The following is a 22013-nucleotide window of genomic DNA, read 5'->3' on the forward strand; positions in this document are numbered from 1 at the left end:
TATCATAATTTACATTTACTAGGTACTTTTTGATTCAATTTGGTTTCAACAAAATATGCAAAATATTCCTTTTTAATCATGCTAAAAATAGTTGCTACACACATTTAGTTAGTTAGTTAGTTAGCTAGCTACGCTCTTACATGATTAAAATAAGTTAATTCCTCAAATGAAATATATCTTCGTAAGTAGTTTGATTTGGGAGTAGCTTAGTAGACATTTACACAAATTTAGTTACTCTTGCTAAACATTCAGCTGCTAAAAACAATGACAATGTTTAGTTGATCAATTCTTTAATTAATTAATAATTATATTACTAGTTAGACATTTAAATATTAATTCGCTTAGATAGAGTTTTCCTTGCGGGACAAGTTGTTAAATATATTGCACAATATCCATACATGCTAGGTAGGTTGAATCTTGGGGTGGATTATCAAGTAGGTCGCTTAGTTTTTCAAGTTCAAAGTTCTAAATGACACTCAAATCCAGCACTTAGTTACAAGTTTAATGTTAATAAACACTTATTAAAGCGCATTCGCTAGTATTGCCATTTATTTATTGACAAGCTCCTAATAGAGCTTGCTAATAATAATGAGTATTGATGATGAATCTGATTTATTGCTAAGAAGAACAGATATGGGAAAAGTGAAACTTATTGAGGCGGGCGATGCACAAGTTAAAGATTTTCCATGTCAACAATTTCTAAGTATATTAAGAGCCAATTGTTAATGGGAAATGTACAAATAATTCATTACGGGACAAAATACACCTTGCGTCCTTCTAAAAGCACACAGGTGTGTTGCATAAATGTTTAGTTATTGTTTAAATTAACAATGGAACAAAATGTGCACAACTAAGAGGAAATATCAAACCACATTGATTGTCTCGACTCCAATGAACGCGACGCGTATTAGATATAAGTATAAAACTTTAGCTGAAACAACAATTGTATTGTATGGAAGGTACAATGTTAAAAGAACTTTTCTTTTGTTTCTTTGGTTTTTTGTGTTTTTTTTTTTTTTGTTTTTTTTTGCTGTCGTGCATTCAGGCAATGTCAGACGCAGGCAATTGTATTATCCTGCTGCCTGCCTCATCTCTGGCCGCTGATATGCTAATAATTAAATTAAATTTTACAATTATTAATATGTAAAGTAGTATAGGACAGATGCTGCAATCATTTGAATGTTGCGCAGGCCTTAGGCTTTAGCTGTATTTAATGGATTTGTGTTTTTGTTCTTAATTTATGCACGCGTGCTGAATAATGAATTAAAGTAATTAAGATTTAATTGAAAACTCATGTTGAGCATTGGGCTCTCCATAATTAATAAAGGTCGTTTCAATTGTCAACTGGTAATTTATCGGTGGTTGCTTTGCATTCAGAAATAGTTTTTACAAATATTTCAAGCATTTGGCTGATGAAAAAAAGCAAAAAATTAACTTAATCCTGCTCGAGTATTTCAATTCTCTTGGAATATCAATTAATGCATATGACATATGAATTGCTGGGACATTGTTAAATAAATAAAAGAGCCGCGTTTTTATTGTTGAAACTTAACAATTGCACAAAATTGAATGCAATTTGTCGAGGCAAGTAATTAATTTTGCACGCAATCGTTTATTGTTTCGCCTGCAAATACTTGAATGTGTATAAATTGTTGTTGTTTTTAATGTTATTTCGTGTAAAGTAAATCGTGTCGCATTTCTATCCAATTCCTGTTTCAAATTTATTCGTTATTCACTTTAGTTGGTGGTTTAGTTTAGTGGTTTGCTCAGTTAATATTATTAAATAAAGTGTTGTTTTTGTTTTTTTTTATATATATTCATATACATTTATCAAGTAAATATAAGACCAATACGCTCTTGACGGCAGGATTTAAATTCATAATATGCTTAAAAACCGACATTTATTATTAATTGTATTAATTCGTTTTCCATTAGCATCTTGTTTTAAGTACTTGTACAATTACACACTTATAAATTTTAAATTTATCTTTGGTTTATTATTATAATATTTCTTTTTGTCTCAATATTATTTTTGTAGTTTTTGTAGCCTAAAATAACGTTAAATACTAGTATGTGGTTTCTTCATTTATATCATTGTTGAAATGTTGTTTTCTGACCGCTGAACAATTATTAATGTGGCTGTCTGGATTTTCGGAATTGGTTTATTAAAACTCGCGCAACATATGTTGGGTTATTTATAGGTCTATAAGCGGTATTATAGTCCTTGTATTGCGTATCTCGGGCTCCTCCGCTTGTCATCAAAGGTCATTGTCAAACATTTGCAATGAACGCGTTACCAAATCATCCTTGAGGCATGCCTCAAGAAACTCTTCTATCGTTATGATGCCATCCTGATTTAAATCCAATTTGCGAAAAACTCGATCCACCTGCAAAAAGGAGAAGACGTTTTAATAAAATTTGCCATAATACTAAAGTTCTTGCTCTATGCTTAGCTATGCATTTATTTTTAAACATAAATTCCCATTCGAGGATTTGTCAATCACCTTAACAGGCCCAGGTGATCCACCTGTGCAATGAAGCCTTAATCATTAAATAAAATTCCGCCGCTTCGCGTTGCCAATCAATTTCCCTAGAGCCGAATTCACACACACACTCTTCATTCGCGTATGACTCTCTGACGCTATGTGCACAATTATAATTACTCATACGCAGCGTAAGCCGCGTTCTGTTGCGACGCACCGACGACGCGTCAACGTCGACGACAAACGATGCTGCAATTTATATTAATGGCGGCTCCAGCATTCAAAATGATGTATGCACAACAAGCGAAAACATGTACGAGTGCCCGACTAGGAGATACCCTACCAAATAAGGGCAGGCTAACACACTCAGAAAATGTCTATTTGCAACGGGTTCAGGGCATCGATTACATCATATTCGGATGTCGTATGTGGCTGCATCGACCCGGCTATTGATGTTGATCATGAATATATATGCTTTATGGGGTCGGTGATATTTCCATTTGCCTGTTACATACGTAATGCACACAATCATCATACCCTTTTACCCATTTTCAACGGGTATAAATAAAGCCAGAAATGCACTGCATTCATCAAGGAATTCAAAAGAATTTTATTATCCGCATTTCACAAATGCAGTTAAAATGTAATTATTTAACTTGCTATTGTTACTAAATTGGGCAATCATGTTCGGGTAAATCTTATTATCCCGCAACTGGAAAGACAACAAGGAGCCTTCGCCACAGTTTACATTTACATGGAATATTTAATGTGGAAATACTTCAGAATGAATTCAGATAACTTTTGAATTTGCTTTACGAATTGCATAAAATAAATCACAGGCGACGTTCTTGTTATAAATAATTATCTTGCACAATTCGTAAAATTTATTTACGCGCACGTTTAGATATCTTAATTATTATGTGTATCTATTTTCATTTTTAGTAATTTGCAATATTTGATTAAGTCAGTTCTAGTACACAAAACTATATAGAATATCTGCCCTACTTGAGAATGAATTATCAATAAAAATATAACTTAAATGAACGTAAGAATTGAAGCAATATAAATCTGTAATATTTTAAATTTAATAAACAAGTATAAGAAAATTCAGTGTCCGTTTGGTATCGATTAAAGGTCAACTAAGCTGAAATTTGAGAATTGGTAAAAAAATGTCTCTCTCGAACATTTTTGCCTGTAACTGGCCAGTAATTACAGTAATTATTTCTGGCGTAATTATTGATGTAAGCATGTTTAATATAGTTTAATTTGATTTAAGCAATACCGTTTCCATATTCGTCTTATATCAGTTACAGCTTACCTGATCTCTCGCCTTGCGATCTTCCTCGGGTTGATGGGGTCTCCTGCCCATAAGCTCGTGTATGGCCAAAACTATTTCGCTCAGCTCGCCGCGACTGATGCGACCATCTCCATTGAGGTCGTAAAGCTTGAAGGTCCAGCGCAGACGCTCGTAAACGGAGCCACGCAACAGAGTGGATAAGGTGACAAGTAAGTCCTGATGCGACCCAGAATAATACGTAAGTATAAAAGTGTATATTGAAATAGGAGCAGCATTATAATAATGAGCATAGTTACCCGAAAACTAATGGCGCCGTTGCAATTAACATCGAAGGCTTTGAACACATAATGAGCATATAAACTGGAATCTGCGGAAATAGAAATTTTTGGGAACGTTTTACTACTTGAACTGTGCAAGCGGCGAAAACTAGCGTATATAAATGAAATGTTGGGGGCTTAAGTGCCGCTTTATGGCGAAAAGCTATAAAAAAAAAAATGAAAAACCAAAAGAGAAGAAGCGAAACGCCAGCAAGGACACACTCAAATACTTACTGCCATGTGGAAAGAATTTGGCGTAAATATCCTTAAAACAATCCTCGTGCACCACACCCTCGGGACATTCCTGCAAAACAAAAAACACAATATCAATGAAAATTATGAGCGCAAACGGAATGGCCAAAAGCTGAGTTCACACGCGTTTCGAATCCTTACGAAAGTGCCTTGTAAACCTAATACTATGTAATACGTGTATTTCTTCGAGTTCTATTAAAATGTTTTTACTAACTGTATAACTTTATAAGATAAGATTCTCATTGCCATATCTACATACTTCATATACTCACAATCAGGTCGTTTTGTTCAAAGTTATTTACTTGTTTGATAAGCTAATTTTAAGTAATAAATTAAGTATAGTATGCGTTCTTAGCTTCTGCGCCAAAGGAGTGTCTCTATATTCTATTGTTGGAACTTTTTTTCAGCTCTTGAAACATAACCTAACTCTTTAGCATTACTTTGTTATCCAACATCTCAGAAATAAGCTAGTGTGAGTTTAATAAAGAACATGACTTTATTACGTAAAGTACAGTCAGCATAATCTTCGGCATGACATCGTTATATAATACCGCAGAAATAAACCAGTGTTGCAAAGGCCTGCAAAAAATAGTAGCCATTTTCAATAGACTTACGCAATTAGAACAAGCTTTCGCTTGACTTTAGCACATAAACCACAAATCTAGTGAGGCATTTATAATATATATTTTATTGTCAGTCCTTAATAGTACTTGTCCTCTTACTTAGTTTCGCTTGAGCTCCTAATGATTCGAAATATTGTTGACACAGATTCGAAAGAGCTGCTTGACAAGTGAAGGCATGAGTGCATATGTGTGGACTCTATGTATATATACACCCGCACACCCACCGAAATGATATTGCAATGAAATTCAAGAAGCGTGTCCCACAAATTGGGTGACATTATTTGCCAAAGGCAATCCGGCTGTGGTTTGCCTTGCTGCGCGTTTGGCTCATAAATTTGAGTACTTAGCCTTAGCCAGAAATTCCATATTCATTCAAATATGTATGTGCGGCTTATACATATCTGGAGATACGAGTATATATATTTATTTGTGACTGGAGGCGAATGTGGCAAATGGATAGAAGCGTGTGTCCACTTACCGTTTTAAATCCTCTGTACATGACGCGGATTTCCTGCTTGGTGAACTTCGTCTGGCGGCACAAATCTTCGAGAGCGACCGGTATGGGCTTAGGCACGCGTGTGTGTTCCAACTCATAGACCACCTCCTCGATGGGGCTTTCCGGCGGTGAGGCCATGGTTGTGTAATCAAAATGTTAATGCGAAAGCTGCCTGATGCTGATGCTAGTTGTTGTTGTTGTTGCTATATACTTGAAGCTTGGGTTTCTTATTAATTTTAATTTGTTGCGTTTATTTATAGCTTCAGGCTGAGCATAATATCAATTTTCATTTCCATTCGCTCGTAAAAGGCAACTCATTAACTGAATTCGCTGGGCTCTGATGCATCTAACATGTGTCCATGCAAACTCATTGGGGCCCTGCGTGGTTTTTTTTGGGTTGTGGCTTCCTGTTCCCTTACCTAGGCAGCGAGGGCATTTTGTCCGCTAAGTCGCTAATGAGGCAAGCATCGCTGTAAAGAGATGGAAGAGCAACATGAGCAATGGGCCAGAATAAAAAGTTACATAAATCATGGAGCCAGACAGGCAGGCAGCGAGCCAAGTGGACGACGGAAGCCGCCGCAAGGACGCAGCCCGTCATCAGCGTAAGTTGCGGCCTGATCTTCCTGACTGCTTGTTAAGGCCAACTTGCAGCTGCCGGAAGTGCAACTTGTTGTTGTCGAGCTGCTAACCAGCTAGCCAGCAGCAAAGAAGTATATATCTATATATATATGTATATGTATTGAGTATACGCCATGTTTGCCTTTGCACAAATACAAAAACTCGCCTGCAGTGTATGCTCGTGTAAATGCATCCCGGTCGGCAACATGGAAATGCTGATTATTATTGCGTGCCATAAATCAAAAGGAATCGAGTTATGCGCGCGCCTTGGCGCGTGCTTCACCTACTTTCTCACTCCCCCCAGGTTGGGGCAGAGATTAAGCTTGAAGGTGATTTGGTTTGGGGTCCTGCAGGCAATCAGTTGTTGGTTCTCTAGCAGCTGCTGCTGCATAAAGCCATTTGCCAGTTGCTAACTCGGATGATAATAATCAGCAGTTTGCATGCATTGATAAGTATTTTTAAAGAAAAGGACATCATACTGCGAAAGAGTTGTGGTATACTGTCAATAATTGGGTTTATTGGTAAAGTAAATGTATCCTTGTAAGAGTTCCACAAATCGATTAACCTTTCAGAATAAAAGCTACTAGAAAAATCATAAGTATGAATTTTGCGGCATCAGGAAATGTTATGAAATTGAAAATTAGAAAATGAAACGCAGCTGACACTCAGCCAAAGGTACAAACTAGTCAGCACTATGAAGTATCGACAAAGAAAATTGATTATAATTGATTTCTGGCAACTTGGAAACTTGATATATTGAGTTGAAGAGCAAATTGTGAATTTGATGCATTGCTTTTCATTGAGTGTGAACTTTAAAGTGCAAGCCATTTGGCAAAGTGCAGTACTTGATGACATTTTATTGCTCGCAAATTGAAACTAGTTTTGAGAAATTTCAGAGACATGCTCAGGAAAAACTTGATCGCACTTCTCGCTTACTCGAGTGCGCAACTTGACCTCTTTGGACTGGACAAAATGTAATAGCGTTTCGACGTCAAGAGCTCAAGAGGTTTTTGTTATTTTTCTCCTTTTCTGGTTTATTTCAGTGTTTTTTCCATGCCATTTCCATTATGCTCGTATTCGAGCGAATACATACACACGGGGCCATGTTATCAAACTGGAGGCAGCATCGTTATTTCCGACGTCACAGTCGAAATGAATAAATCGAAAGGATGGGCAAATAGGTCAAAGGTGCGGCGGAAATAGCTTTGACAGTTTGATCCCAGCAAATATTTCTCATCGACCTCCCATTCGGCGCGATAATTTCCTTTTGGCACACAAACTCAGCTTGCCATCAACATTAAAACATTTCGAGACTCTTTGCTGTACTTTCAGCGCTTTTACAATTTAAATAAGTTGCAGCAGTTGTCCAAATCAAATGCATAATTCATCAATGCCACAGCCAGTACTTCGTTTGAGTATCGCAGCAATCAACTCAAAGCAGAGCAACTCGCACAAAATCGAATCGATAGGCACATATATACATATAACTAGATACCCAAAGTGTCATATATATGTATATGGCAGGCAGCTCAAATTGCTTAAATTAAGAATCTTTGAAACTTGTGCATAAAATGCAGCACGAAAGCTTGAGTTATGCAATTCCCAAAGTCGAATGATAAGTTATTGCTGCTGAAATTTTGTAATCTAGATTGCTTTGAAGCTCAAACTATGCAAAGAGTACAGGTGAAATGAAAACTTATAACAGATATTTGTTTACAAAATAAATCGTAAGTCGTTAAAAATTAAAGGAATTTTGCTTTGTAGAGATCAGAAGGCACTGATTATAATGAATTTCGGATTTTCGCTTAACTGGTTAAACGGGTTACAAACTGCTTTAAGATGCCAGAAAATAGAGTTAGAATAGAGTTTACCCTGCCGCATGCAGCTTCTTTGCATAAATGTTACAGCTCGTCTTAATATATTGCAATAGCATAATAATTGAGACACTGTCAAATTGCTTCATCAACGTAAAGATTATATTTTGCTAAGCTGTCAAAAATTGCACACATCAACTTTGTGAAACTTCTCCCCCACTTAAGAGTAAACGTTTTGGGAAGAACAGCTTGCCATGAAATCGTCATTACGGCGAAAACGAGCTCTTTAGCTTTGGCCATAACAAGCAACAGCTGGGCTAACTAATTGCATGACTCTATTTGCGCAAATCAAAGACGTTTGCAGCAGCAGCGAAAGCTGCATATAACAACATTTTTCATAACGTTTAAATAGCGGAAGTCAAGGCAAACGCCCCTATTCGAGGGCCTAGAGAGCAGCCCCCTTTCCAAGTGGCCACCTCGCGTTTAAAATGCAGCTGGCCAGCTGCTGTTGCCGTCTGCTTGGCTGGTGCTTTTCCTGGGGTTTTCCAATGCGTGTGCCTGAAATGTGTGCATGTGTTTGTCAAATATGACGTATACGCCATGTGCTGCCGCCAGCGAGCACACGAACATATTTAATGTTAGGCGTGCTAATTAAATATTAAATCGGGTCAAAGCTTAAACGCCTTAACGCGTAAATCTTTATTAGCTAATTGGCAAATGGCAAAGCGAGTGCCCTGAAACATTGAAATGCACTTAAATCGCTTGAAGGCCAATGCCAGACTCAGATTTGTTGGCATATATATGCAAATTACGTGCACTATATTGTGCGCTATTTCATTTGTTTAATTGTGTTTTGTGTGCGGTCGGTATACAGCCAAACCTGGAAATATGGAAATTGGAATTTCGACTCAGTGCGGGAATGGCATACATGTGTATGCTGGAATGCTATGCATGTCAGGTCCTTCACTTCTAAATAGCAACGACAGCAGCAGCAGCAGCAGCAGCAGCAGCAGCAGCAGGAGCAAGCACACGAAGGACAAGGCTTGCCGCTTCTTAACTCGCCTTGCATGCAGTCATGCAATGCTACTTGAAAAAAAAAGCTAAACAAAAAAAAAAATAGCATGCCAAGCCCTTAACGCCGTCTTTTGTGCACACAGTGGTTCGAATATGTGTACAAATTAGTTGGTCCTTCAAGAAGTTTAGGGCATGATGATAAAGTTTTAATTGGATTCTCTATGGTGACATGATCAATTTCAGCATGCTCTTGTTTTAAAACAAATTTGTAGAACCCAAACCGAACAGGCTACATTAAATATATATGAATTTCTTTAAATATGTTTTAAGATTCATTTGGTATCATGAGTAAGAATATGCAAATTTTTTTAATTTAATTTCAATTGTATGTATCTCATACATCAATAAAAATGTACAGCATTGAACACCTTGCACCACTGTGCAATGGCCAACGCTGAGCCTTTGTCATTTCCCGCTGCTTTCATGCCATTTTCACGGACAGACAGCGAGGAGTGGCGCATACTAGAAAAGCAATCGTCTAACTAACCAACTAACCCGTAACTATCTAAATAAAATAGCCCGACAGCGGCGACACGCGACTGCCACAAAACCTAATTATATATGTACATACTCTATATAAGTATTTAGAAACATGCATATCTACTTATTTAAAGTGCATTTTTTATTTCTACTCGACGAGCACAATTACACAATTGCATTTTTGGCATGCCCCAAACGCCCACACAAATCGACCAGAATATCTTGAGGCGCCCACAAAGACAATAAATCAACGCCAATTATACGTGTATATCCGTATATCCTGTACATTTTTTGGGGTTCTCGCTTGGCCAACTTGGCGGCAAATGATAAACGACTTTCAGCAACACTTTTCAATCTGGCCTAAGATCTAGTCCGATTTTGGCCTGTGCATAAAAACTATTCGTGGTCTAAATATAAAACCAGCTTACAAGTTTACCAAAGAAAAACGAGTGCATAATAAACCACAGCACACTTTCGTGACGACATGTGAGAAATATTTGCTTAAATTGCAAATTCCATATTGACATTCCGAAGGATATGCATGCGGGCTGCATATACTCGTGGGCATTTCAACTAACACATCAGCGATTGGCATGCACTTCCCTCTTAATTGGCTTAAAAGAGGCGGATAATGACCTTTCTGTGTGGGCTTGCGGTTGCTGGCAATAATAAGGTTTCATGCTGAAGTGTGCCTGTGGGCGACTGAGATTTGTAATAATGCACGCAAGCGCAATAATTAAATGATGTATTAAACGTTAATTGATTTATGGTACACTTAAGGACATTCCCCAATGCCTGTGCACTATAGATAATTCAATTATTACGCAATCTGAGCCAATTCAAAAGTCGACTGCATTATTCAACACATATGCAACCCATGCCAAGACATGATTGCTTAAATATATATTTTTCTATATATAGTATAAATCAATATCTATATTTCATTCCACAAACCTTAAAATCATTTCTATTTCATCAAATTTACATAGAAGTTTAAGAATGAGCTTCAAGTTACTCGAATGAAAAACAATTATGTGTTTACATTTTCTTGTTTTGGCCAAAAATCATTTAAACACATGAGTCTAAAGCCGAAAAGTCAGCTTTTGTTCAAACAACCGCTTTACCCGCATTTTTCATCGAACGCATGAATTCTGCGTAAATTCTGAAATAGCTCTCAAATGAATTTTCACATGCGAGTTTCATATAACAGTTTAATATGAATTTTCCACACTTGTGGCGGGAATTTCCGAAAATCCTTAAAGCGAATTTCAGCTTGCGGTTGGCGTTGTGCCTTCGTCACGACATCATGATATTACCAATCAGTCAATCAGTCAATCAGTCAGTCAATCAGTCAGTCAATCAGCGAGGGTAAAGAGTTGCATTTTTGGCAAAAAGCTGACATGTATCTACATCAGCAGCAATTATATATTCTCTATGGTAGAAATATTTGAGCACATTTTTTTGCTAAAAGTTTTTCGCTTGATAAAAATATTAAATTTATACCATTTTTTTTTTTGGATTTGATTGTCTTTTTGCACGGCTTAACTCAAAATCACAATGCATATTAATTGCAATTTATTTCGTTTTTTTTTTGTAATAATACGCAGAAAAACGAATATGACATTTCAATATGTTGGGATTCCCAGAATATGAAAAATGAACTTTTAACTTAATGATAAATTAAATTTCAGAGAAAACTTAATATGATATTTAAATACTTTGGGATTTCCAGAATATGAAAAATTAACTTCAAACTATATATACATGAGATGTATATATATAGATGCGTGTGGATAATAATTAAATTTTTGGCAACGAAACTATATTAAAGTTGGATAAAAGCCAGCTAAAGGCACAAATGGCCTATGAATATTGTTGATATGTTAAGATTGGTGTAAAAAGGGAAAGCCATTTGTTATTATCAGATTGTTTGTCTGAAAGGTGCATTTTGTATTCAACTAAATAGACGGTTGGATTGTCTCTTAGCCGTGTCCTTTGGTAAATGCCGCTCCACTACGGATTTGAACTTAAAATCGTAGTTTGTCATTAAAGCGCAGTTTGGCTCCCTGGAGAAATCAGGCAAAAAGTGTTGATGGAAACCTGGCTCTGAGGCAGCGGAAACTTTTGTTTGGTGCCTTGTGAATAGTTGCTTGCTAATAAGCAAAAAGAAAAACTCTAGAACGTTGTGATAATTTAGGGGCCTTGCACGCAGCATTTGCCCCCAGTGGAGCCTTAGGATGTGCCAAGAAACAATAACAAATGACACCCGCGAGCAGCGTTATATTCCAACCGTTCGTAACACTCTTCCTTCTGCTTTTCGTTGTCCTTGCAGCGGGCTAGTGGATAATTTTGTAGTCAAATATGGTGCCAAAAGCAATTTGGGCAACCCATCAGCCACACGCATAAGGAGTGCATGTCATTCGTATCTCTTGCGACTCAACAAAACCACAACAGGATCTCGATGATTGCGATGCTCTTCACTCTTTTTTTCTGCGGTCATGTTTCATCCAAGCTTTGGAATCACTTTCCAAGCTGACTTCACAATTCTCTCTCTATAAGGTTTGAACTTGCAACCACCCATCAATCGAAACGAAGCAAGTCCATTAAAATAGCAGCAATTGCAAACAGCGTTCGATACAAAGCTATCGCAATTTAATTAACAGAATTCTTTTGTGTTTCTTAAACAACCTTAAGCAGATCCTATTGTGCCACGGAACATGCCAATATTCGCAAAAAGCCAACTGAGCTAAAATTGTGGCTGTAGCTTCAATTGCATTTATTATTATTTATTAGACTGCGCGAGTTGGGCAGACGAGAGCCAACAAATGATATATGACCAATTTTTGTTGACTATGCGAGCAACTAATTTACAGACATCAGGACGAACGAAGGTTCATACAGACACACAAACTTTAGCTCGTCGTCTTGATCAAGGATATAAATACTAAATGCGTTTAAGCCCCTTTTTAGCCTTTGTCAATATTTTCAGGGGTTATAATTAATATGAAAATAGATTTTATTAACTTTAATACAATGAGACCTGTTGGAAATAGAAAACATTCCTGACATTAAGTATTTCGAGCAGTTCGAATTTGTATAACAAGATAGTTAAGTTAGCCAGATAGTTAAAGATAGTTCTGTCAAAACCAGTTTTTAAATTTATTGGCAATTATTTCATCTATTTTTCTGCGTCGCTCAGTCTACATATATTTCTGTAGCAATATTTATGCCCAGCGGAAATAAATTAGACCAGCTCATAAATTAAAGCAGATCAAGCAAAACAAAACAAAAAATTGCCGTCCAGTCAACATTTTGTGGTTCTTCTCACTCCGACACACACATACATGAAAAAGGAATATAACTTGGCCGAAAATTATTGTAGTGACTGCACTCCGAAAAACTCAGACACTTGCCCTCGATTCCCCTTAGCCTGCAAACGAGCTACAGAAATTGCTAAGCATTTGCGTTTCGCCTTTTGCTTTGTTGGCCGATAAAGAAAATTATTGTCTAAAACTTGGCGCATATCGCCGAACCGGAAGTGCTGGGGTCATAAAAACTAGCGGGCGGCTTTGGTGTGTGTGTGTGTGTGTGCGTGGGTGTTTGTATATATGTATGCGTCGCCAGCAGGACGACGTTCAATGGCGTTTTATTGTTGAGCATTTCGCACAGTTGTAGGATTACATTTGTATATGAATCCACCCGCTCCCGCACAATTGCTTCCATTCTGTGGGAGGTAGGGGGCACAACTATTTTGGCAGTTTGTTAGGTTGGCTGGCCGACAATGAAGTCAGTTTTTTAGTCGGTTGGGCAGTGCCAAGTAACTGCGAGTCATTCATTGTGGGAGTTACTAAAACTTTCGTAACGGAAGTACAGCGCCAAGTTTGTGGGGCTCTCTAGTTTTTGCATACTGCTGCAAATGTTTTGCTTTAATTTCTAGCTGCTGAATGCATTTTTAGTGAAAAATAATGAAAACAATTGCATGGTGCAAGTTTTTAATTGGACTGCGCAGCAAAGTGGCCCTCATTCGACCCCCTAATGAAACTTCAATGCGATACAATTGAACTAACAAGTTTCCGCTTCGCTAACTGTCAGAAGGACCAGAAGGACCTCTCCGGCTCTTCCATATTTGCGTAATTACTCTGACATTTCTACTACTGCCCTGTCTGCACTTCGGCTGCTGCGAAAGCGTATCATGGAACTGATTGCCGTTTCACTTAATTCGAATCTTGGCTTGTGGTTTGGTTCGAGTGCTCGCTCTTGATGTGAATGTGCTATGGGACGTATGATTGCATAGGATACTCGTGTGTTTGTTTGCGGCTTACTTGATATTTGATGCTAATTACTTAACAAGATCGATTTTCATTCGGTGTGTTAAGTACTATTATTCACACTACTTACCTGCATCAAAGCTAAGCTTATTTCTTTCTTTTGTATCATTATTATTTAATTTTTTGAGCATTTTTTTGTGTGCTTTTGTTCAACGGCAATAATAAGAACGGCGGCAAGGAAGCCAAATAAAAAATGTGAAAACTTTTTCCGCTAAAAATAAAAGCCAACAAAAACGCCAACAGCAATAGAAAACAACAAGAAACCAGCAACAATGCCAATAAAACGGAAACATTCAAGGCACAACTCATGCAAAAACTGTACTCGGCGCAGAGAAGTATGCTATATATACATATATTTTTTTGTTTTATTAAATCGCCCAACGACTGTCGACTCCTCGACTGGCGGTCTCTTGGCTGCTGTTGGAGGCCCTTTGCCGTCTACTCGGCCAGTCCCTGCATAGTAATTAATGCTTGTAAGTGCCACTCGTCGCGCTATGCGTGTGTGTGTGTGTGTAGGCTGCGCGGCGTTGCCACATTATCAGTATTTTTGGGTGCTGTTTGTTAATTGCATGTTGGCCGCATATGTTCGCTTGTAACTGTGAATTTGGCGGCACCTGCGTCGCCACATTTCTGCAAATGTTCGGCAATTAAAAAGTGTTGCCAAACCTTTATATCAGGGTCGTACCAGAGCCACAGCCAAATCTTTCCATCTCGCTGCCTTGCATTTGCTTTTTTTGCACGTGCCACATGGCGTATGCGTATTGCAGCAAACTTTTCGCAACTTTACATTCATCAGCTGGCCATAAAAGCAACGCTGGAAAGCCATATAAAAAACTTGTAGAAGTTTTCCACACAACGACTAAATGATTAAATTTATAGCCAGTACTTAAATATACCCTCTAGTATAATATGTTTATATATATTATTGAAATTATATTATATGCAATTTGTAATACCCCGTACTTGAATTATAAGAAGCAACAGTTACAAAAACTATAATTTTGCAATAAAGTGTCGGACTTTAGTTCTTTTGTTTAAAGCAAACATTATGGCAAGTTCAATACACCCCACAAAAACTTTTCCTATGTACAGGGTATCATAAAGGTACATAAATTTACACATATTAATGTGCATGCATGTGTAAGCATTCCTTAAATAGACACATATATCATGTGGGCACCTCTCTCGTTGTCCTTGATATGTTTGCGCTTAATAAGTTGACCAATAATACGTAATTTCTTGCAATCAACGCAGATGCGCTTAAATAGGTCAACTAATAGGTCAACTCTAGCAATTAACTAACTGAGGGACATGTTGAGTTTTTAATCATGTTAGCTATATGGGACAGCTAAGATTAATATTAGGTAATATTAATAATAATCTGTGCATGGATAGTTCAGTTTTCTTAGAAATTAACAATAATAGAGCTTGGCATTTAAGCTCTTATGTATATTCTTAATGAAATTTTCACCTATTAGTACAAGAAGGCATTAGAAGAAGGATATTCTGAATCCGACAGAAAGCCTAGCCTTTGCATCAATAGAGAAAAGCGCCAGCTGTAAAGCTGGCTGAAACAAAAGTCACAGTTTAGCTGAATTTAATTTTCCTAACTATTTTAGTGCCCATGCGAACAATTAAAGGGTTTTTTTGAAGGTGAGAATTATTGATAGTTAAAGCTATTAAAATTAATAGCATTATTATATGTATAATTAATTTCTGCTGATGTTGCAAATATGCATGGCTGCTGAAATTGAAATATTTCGTCCAATTGCGTCTGCATTAAATTTGCAACTAATATTGCACTTTAATAATAACACTATGCAACAAAATTAGCTTTTTGCCGCTGTTAGGGTCCGACTTCTTAACATTAAATAAAAATAATAAGAGTAAGGAAATTACTTATTTGTAGTTCTTGAAGGTTTTATTTTCCCAAAATTCTGGGTCTACGAATAAATAGTTGATCAACGCAAATTCAATTCCAATGGTAAACTTATATTATTGTTTGTCGGCCTGTGTAAAGTCTTAGTATGCGATTAGCTATGTATTTTGATATCCCCAGAGCCCAAAGTGATTAGGCAATTGAAGAAAGCGTTTGAATCATTTCACGCCTTCTTATTGCCGCGTTCCGGTTTGCGTGTCTAAGCGCTTAGGTAACAAATATTTGACCAGGCCCAAAAGGTCACGGCACATGCCCTTCTCAGGGTGTGACTTTAGCACTCAATGCAAGCTGCTTAATCGAATCCAAATGTCACTTACATAAGTTCATTATCAGACAAGGCTTGCAAATGATAATTTGATGAAAATCATGTTCGATTGAGGCAACGCGTTGCGAATGGGGACCTCGGGTTCAGTTCAGTTCAGTTCAGTTGAGTTTATTTTTAACGTTCTCTATTTACCGCATTTGTGTGAACTATGTGGGCGTATGTGTATATGTTTGTGGGGGCGGGGCGGGTGGTTTGTATTTGTGAATGAATCTAGAGCACACCTTGATGCTATTTTTAAACGCAACAGCAACAACAGCGACAGCAACAAATGCCGTTTAGTTTTTTTTTGTCCATGTTGCCGCCGCATCCTTTGTGCAGCATCATAGGCCAAGCATGTGTTGTTGTTTGTGCTCTTGCCATTAGTTGCAAGCACTTAAAAAATAGCTAGGTAAATAACGTCAAGTATTATTTAATGAAATGCAGCTGAAGAGCCCTCACGGCATGAGGATGTCTCTTAATGCAATGATACTGTAATTTATATAACAAGAGTGTGTCCTGACTGTGGCAAGACCTGGCTAACTTACACGGCAGTTACCTTATGTGAAGTAAGGTTGTGTACAACTTTGAAATTGATTGGAAAGTGTTTGGCATATATCAGTTAATCGAAGTATTCGAACCGCTGGAATATGGAAGAAAAGGCAATGTCTACAACTTGCAGACAAAACATGTCCCAGGCTAAATTGTGTAAAACCTGCTAGCTTATATTTTTATTAGCATATATTAATAGTTAAGTATGCCATTACGAATTGAATATTAGTATTGACTAGGGGATACCCTGTAGCCAAAGATTCTATGATTCTATACAATTCGAAAACCTTAATACCAAAAGTCGCATCTGGCTCGAAGTATATATATATTTTCTTGTTTTCAAGTGACATTCCCACAGCTTGACAGACTAACTTGTCTAGATCAACTTAGTTTATCGAACTGAACAGGAATATATATATATATATATACGTTACACGGTCCGAGCTACTTCCTGCTGCCTGTTGCAAACAATTTTCCCCTTTTACCCATTAAAGAGCAATAAAATTTTAAAAAAGTAATATGTATTTAAAGCCCACAAAAAAAGAAACTGACAAATTTGCATATGTATAAAATAGTTTCAATTCAATAAAACCATCAAGAGATTCTCATATAAATCATACCATAAAAAAAAGGTATTGTTACGCTATCAATATCAACATCCAAATCTAAATTGCCATTAAAATAAAAACTGATGTTCTGCACGAAATGGATGTTGTTTGTTGAGCGATAAAAAACATTCTGTTATTTGTTAAATTTAATTGGATTGTTGCTGAACATACTTACATACATGTATGTTGTGTATGCATGTGCATGTGCATGTGGGATAATGTGCATATGCAGATTTTCAGCGTTGCCAACTGTCTCATTTATCAACCGAATAATGGGTTGAACACAGTTCCCTATGGAATTTAACGACGATATTTAAAAACGATATCACAAAAAATTAAATGTTTATCCTGCTAAAAATAAACATATTTAAATCAAATTAGTTAAAATACCAATTAAAATCCAATTATTTAAATAGACAATGAATGACATGTAAACATGGCATGTCGCATTTCTAGTCCAGACTTAACACTTGTGAGTAAACTAATAAAGCCCACTGTACGCTGCAGGTGCTTTATTTTGGGTTCATTTGTATATGATTTAACGTGTGTTTGCCCGAGGCGCCTAGTTAAATGAATCGCATGCGATTAAAAATTTATGGACATACGTAAATTTAGGGACATACGTTTGGCTTTTGTGCTGTTCAATGTTCAGATTCCATTATATTTTCAAATTCTTTTGCATTTTCCAGTTGCTTTCATGCTTGCTGGTTTTATGTTATGTTACGCAGCCGCACAGTGGAACTTAACATTCAAAATTACTCAAAAATGCGAGTGTAAAAATGGGTAAAGGGTAGAGTCTTGGTTGGAGGTATATTATTTGTTTATTCTGTACCATCTATTATTTTGTTATAGAAAAAATAAAATAGTATAGAAATAATTAACAAATAAATAAGATTAGAAAAATATTAAGGTTTTTCTATAATTATTACTTTTTTTCAAATTTAAGTACTTATTATTAGAAATCTATCTTTCATTCGAAACTATTGTAACATTCACATTGTTGTTCATTTTCGAGCTAATGCTACTTTTGTTCCACTGTGCGTCCGTTAAATAAGTTGTTCTTTATAGTTCGGTCTTGAATGTATAAGTGTGAGTAGGTGATAAATTTGCATTTATATCGCTAGGCTATTGTTTACTTTGTAGGTTAGTTTGTTTGGCTTGTCTGCGCTGTGCGTATATTTACCTTCGATGCCTTTGGCGGCGATGACGACGCGGACGAGGACGAAGACGAGGACGAGGACGAGGACGAGGACGGGAACGACGGAAAACGGACGAGTTAACCTCAAAGCAAGCTCCGATACACCAAGTCAGGACCTCTTGACTTTCCACACTCGACCCGACGCGACGCACTTCACAAGGTCCTCGCTATTCCTGTTTCTATTCTTCGCTCTACCCCCCCCCTTCAGCTTTTGCGTGTCTCGATTTAATTTGGTAATGACTTTGGCTTATTAATTTATTTGCATAGTTGCGCACATTTTTGTTTCATTTTCGGTTTTTTTTTTTTTTTTTTGCCAACTTGTCACTCACATCATTCTGCTCTCAACCCGCACGCACACACGGTATAAATTTTCGTTGTTGTTGTTGTTGTCGTTGTTGTTGTTGTTGCTTAAGTTCGCTTACAAACGCAGCGTCAAAGCAAAAAGCCAAGCAAGCAGCCTGCACAAGTAAAAAAAAAACTGTATCTTTTAGATCCGGGCATATCCTTTATCTCGGACAGCGCAGCAGCGCAGTCATGAGCAGCAGCAGCCGCGGCGTTAGCAGAGCAGCAGCAGCAGCAGCGCTAGCAGCTGCGGCCGTGGCACCGCCAGCAGCTGTAGCTGAAAAGATTTTCGTTTACGCTGCTTTGCAGAAATTCAACGCTCATTTTTAGTACATTTTTGGAGCAACATCAAGAACAACAATCAACAATCGACGACAAGAACAATTAACAAAGCAGCATATCATAAATGCAAATTAAGAACAAACCGCAAAGCGTTGCCGCCAAGCAGTCCCAGATTTCGTTTGCGTTACAGTCGACCCGTTGTCGGTTTTGTTGCCGTTACCGTTACCCAGGAGCCTGTCGACGTGCACACGCGAGTGTCCTATACACAACTGATTACAGTTATAGTCCTTGCAGCAGAGCCGAACGCGACTGCGGCTCGAATGCTAGCTAGGCAGCGACGCTAACGTTCGTTTTCATTTCGCTTTGCGTTCGTGTCGGCAGTACGACGTTGACGTCGACGTCGACGTCGACGACGGCCAGGTTCCGTTACCAAAATTTGACTAAGCACAGCTTTGGTTTTGCCTGACGCCTGACAGCTGAGACTGCGACAGAGACTGTAACGGGAAAGGCAACGGCAGCGTCGACAGCTTCACATTTTGCGCTGGCAGCGGGGCTTCTTGCGGTGAGAGAAAGCGGCTGAGAGAGCACACGAGACGAGAGACGATAGATTGCGAAGGAGAGAGAGGCGGGCAGCAGCTCACTAGGGGGGTTGGTATATGTGCGGTGGCACCCGCGTATACAATGGTACGCATACGTACATATTGTCAGCTTTAAAGTCGACTTTGGTATTCTCTTGCTAAACAAATTAATACTGCCTAACGATTTGAATTTAATTAAATGTATTCGATTGCAATTCTGATTATATGTCTATCTGCAAAAGTTCACAATAGTATTATTTTTCGTGCGGCATCAATAAGTCTCAACTAAAACTTCCTCATTCGGCGTGGCCTACTGAGCCGACACACACCCAGCCTAAAAGCGTGTACCTCCGACACACACCCGCACTTGGCCGCGCCCCATCACAGGTTGTCGAGTCACACAGTCTGGCAGCACCGCAAAACTATGTAGCCGGGTTCGTGCTCATCTCGTCACAACTCTGGTCTGTTTCTAGTATTGCCTCTGTCTCAGGCATATGTTGGGCTCATGTTGTGCTGCTGGCGTCGCAGTCAACGACTCTGTTACGTTTCGCTGTTAGCCGACATCGTCGTCTTTTGTCAGTGCCTGAGAAATTATACCCAAGAGCTTAGGATGAGCATCCTTTGTATGCCGCCCCCGCGTCCTTGTATTGTTGAGTATTGAGCATTGCCACACTTTTCACCAACAACGGACGAGCGCGACAGACGGACGGACATTTTACAGCCAAATGACAAGTGCCTAGTGCATGTGTGTGTGTGTGTGTGTGTGTATGTGTGCACGCGCGTGTATACGGCTCTTGTTGCTTTCTTCTTCTTCTTTTTTACATTTTCATTTTTCAAGCTCTAAAATGGGCAACTTGTGGGACGGCGGCCATGAGGCTGGCTGATGGGCTCGCGGAAACGGCATCGGGTAACGTATAAACGTATAATGGGCATTTGGAAGGTGCGAATATGGCAGGAAGCAATCTAGGCAAGCACTTAGCGCGCGCTTGCGCGCCTTTCAAATTTAGCGTATTAACTCATTAAATGTTCAAAAGCTCATTGCCTGCGAAATGTGCACACATTTGTTAAGCGCGCGCGTGTGTGTGTGTGTGTGTGGGTCTGTGCGTGTGCATGGGTGTGAAATATGCACATGTGTCGCCAACATGGCTGGCTGGACTGCTGTGGCTGGCATTATATGGACTCGGCCCGTGGGCCCGTGGGCCCGTGGGGAAAATTGAGGCCATTCCTTGTACTCGGACGCCGCTTTATGCAATTTAAATTAATTTCTGTAATTATTTTAGTGGTGCACTTAAATGGCTTTATTTAAAATGCCAGGGCTTAGCGTCAGCCCTGCCTTCGTCTGTGGCTCGGCTTAGTGGCATTACGCATACGCCACGTTGCATGTGTCTAAAATATGCACACGAAACTGTAGCACGACTGACTAGAATGACAGCTGCGTGCTGCAAATAATTAAGGTGCGATTGCTTAGAACCTTCACAAATGTTGACTTCGACCAGGCCACAGTCACTGAAATGTGTTGCATTCCGTGGCAGACACTGTGGCACCAACAGTCAACTCTTGCAACAACTTTTCGCAAACGAAACTGAGGCAAAATTATTCACAACTATCTTAACTAAGTTACGCATTTTGCCTAACAAATTGGGAACTGCAATGTCTTGCAATTGTAAAGTTGAAAAAGCATTTTATCTTTTGTTAATATTGTGTATTTGTTTATTTTGACCCTCAACTATTATTAGAAGAGATTACCCGGCATTGTCCGGGTCGATTCTCGGACAACTAACCCACGCAGGCCTATGACGACTTGACTTGCACGACTGGAAGGTTGAATTTTCTAAAGTCCAAAGCTTTAGTAAACATTTCTTAAAGCTAAGATCCTTGCTTTGAACCACGTTCAGTCAGAAATGAATATTTAATATATATGTATGCAGATTAACGATTATCTTTGACAATGTCACCTAAGACCCGGCGAAAATGAGTACAAAATATTGTATTAGATCTCAATACGCTGATGAAAATAATAAAATCTTAAAAACTTTTACGCAAATAAAAAAAAAAGCCTAAAATATTTTGATACGGAATTTTTCTCACTTTCTTAAATTATAAAAATCCCAAATATATTATAACTTTCTTTTGTTTATAAAAATTGACTCAAACTATCAAATATACACATTTATATGTACCAGCTATTTATGAAACAAAATGATATACAGACGAGCTTGTAGACCTATTAGCATTTTTTATGGCCTTTTATAAACTAGTTTGCTTTACGTAGTATCTCACGATATTATACCTGTTCCTACTGAACATTAAATGATTAATCTTTGAAATGTGAACGGTGAAAAATGTAAGCTATATTTTTTATCCTTAACTGTCTGATATGCTTCGTTGCAGGCTTGCCGAAAAAGGTATTACTTGGCACCATATTACAATC

The 22013-nt window shown here is 38.1% G+C and overlaps 1 protein-coding gene across 1 annotated transcript; it reads right to left on the minus strand.

Moving 5' to 3' along the window:
* Nucleotides 1–1179: 1179 nt before the first annotated feature.
* Nucleotides 1180–18665, minus strand: LOC115759520 (Kv channel-interacting protein 1). The gene is made up of 6 exons (XM_030700466.1): nucleotides 18366–18665; nucleotides 5451–5938; nucleotides 4332–4401; nucleotides 4077–4147; nucleotides 3802–3996; nucleotides 1180–2387 (listed from the first exon to the last, which is right to left on the minus strand). The coding sequence occupies exons 2-6, from the start codon at nucleotides 5604–5606 to the stop codon at nucleotides 2259–2261; spliced, it is 621 nt and encodes a 206-aa protein (XP_030556326.1). The 5' UTR covers nucleotides 5607–5938; nucleotides 18366–18665; the 3' UTR covers nucleotides 1180–2258.
* Between the last annotated feature and the right edge of the window lie 3348 nt (nucleotides 18666–22013).

Source organism: Drosophila novamexicana, unplaced genomic scaffold (assembly GCF_003285875.2).
Source record: "Drosophila novamexicana strain 15010-1031.04,08,12 unplaced genomic scaffold, DnovRS2.1 tig00000308-arrow-arrow-pilon, whole genome shotgun sequence".
Taxonomy (NCBI): domain Eukaryota; kingdom Metazoa; phylum Arthropoda; class Insecta; order Diptera; family Drosophilidae; genus Drosophila; species Drosophila novamexicana.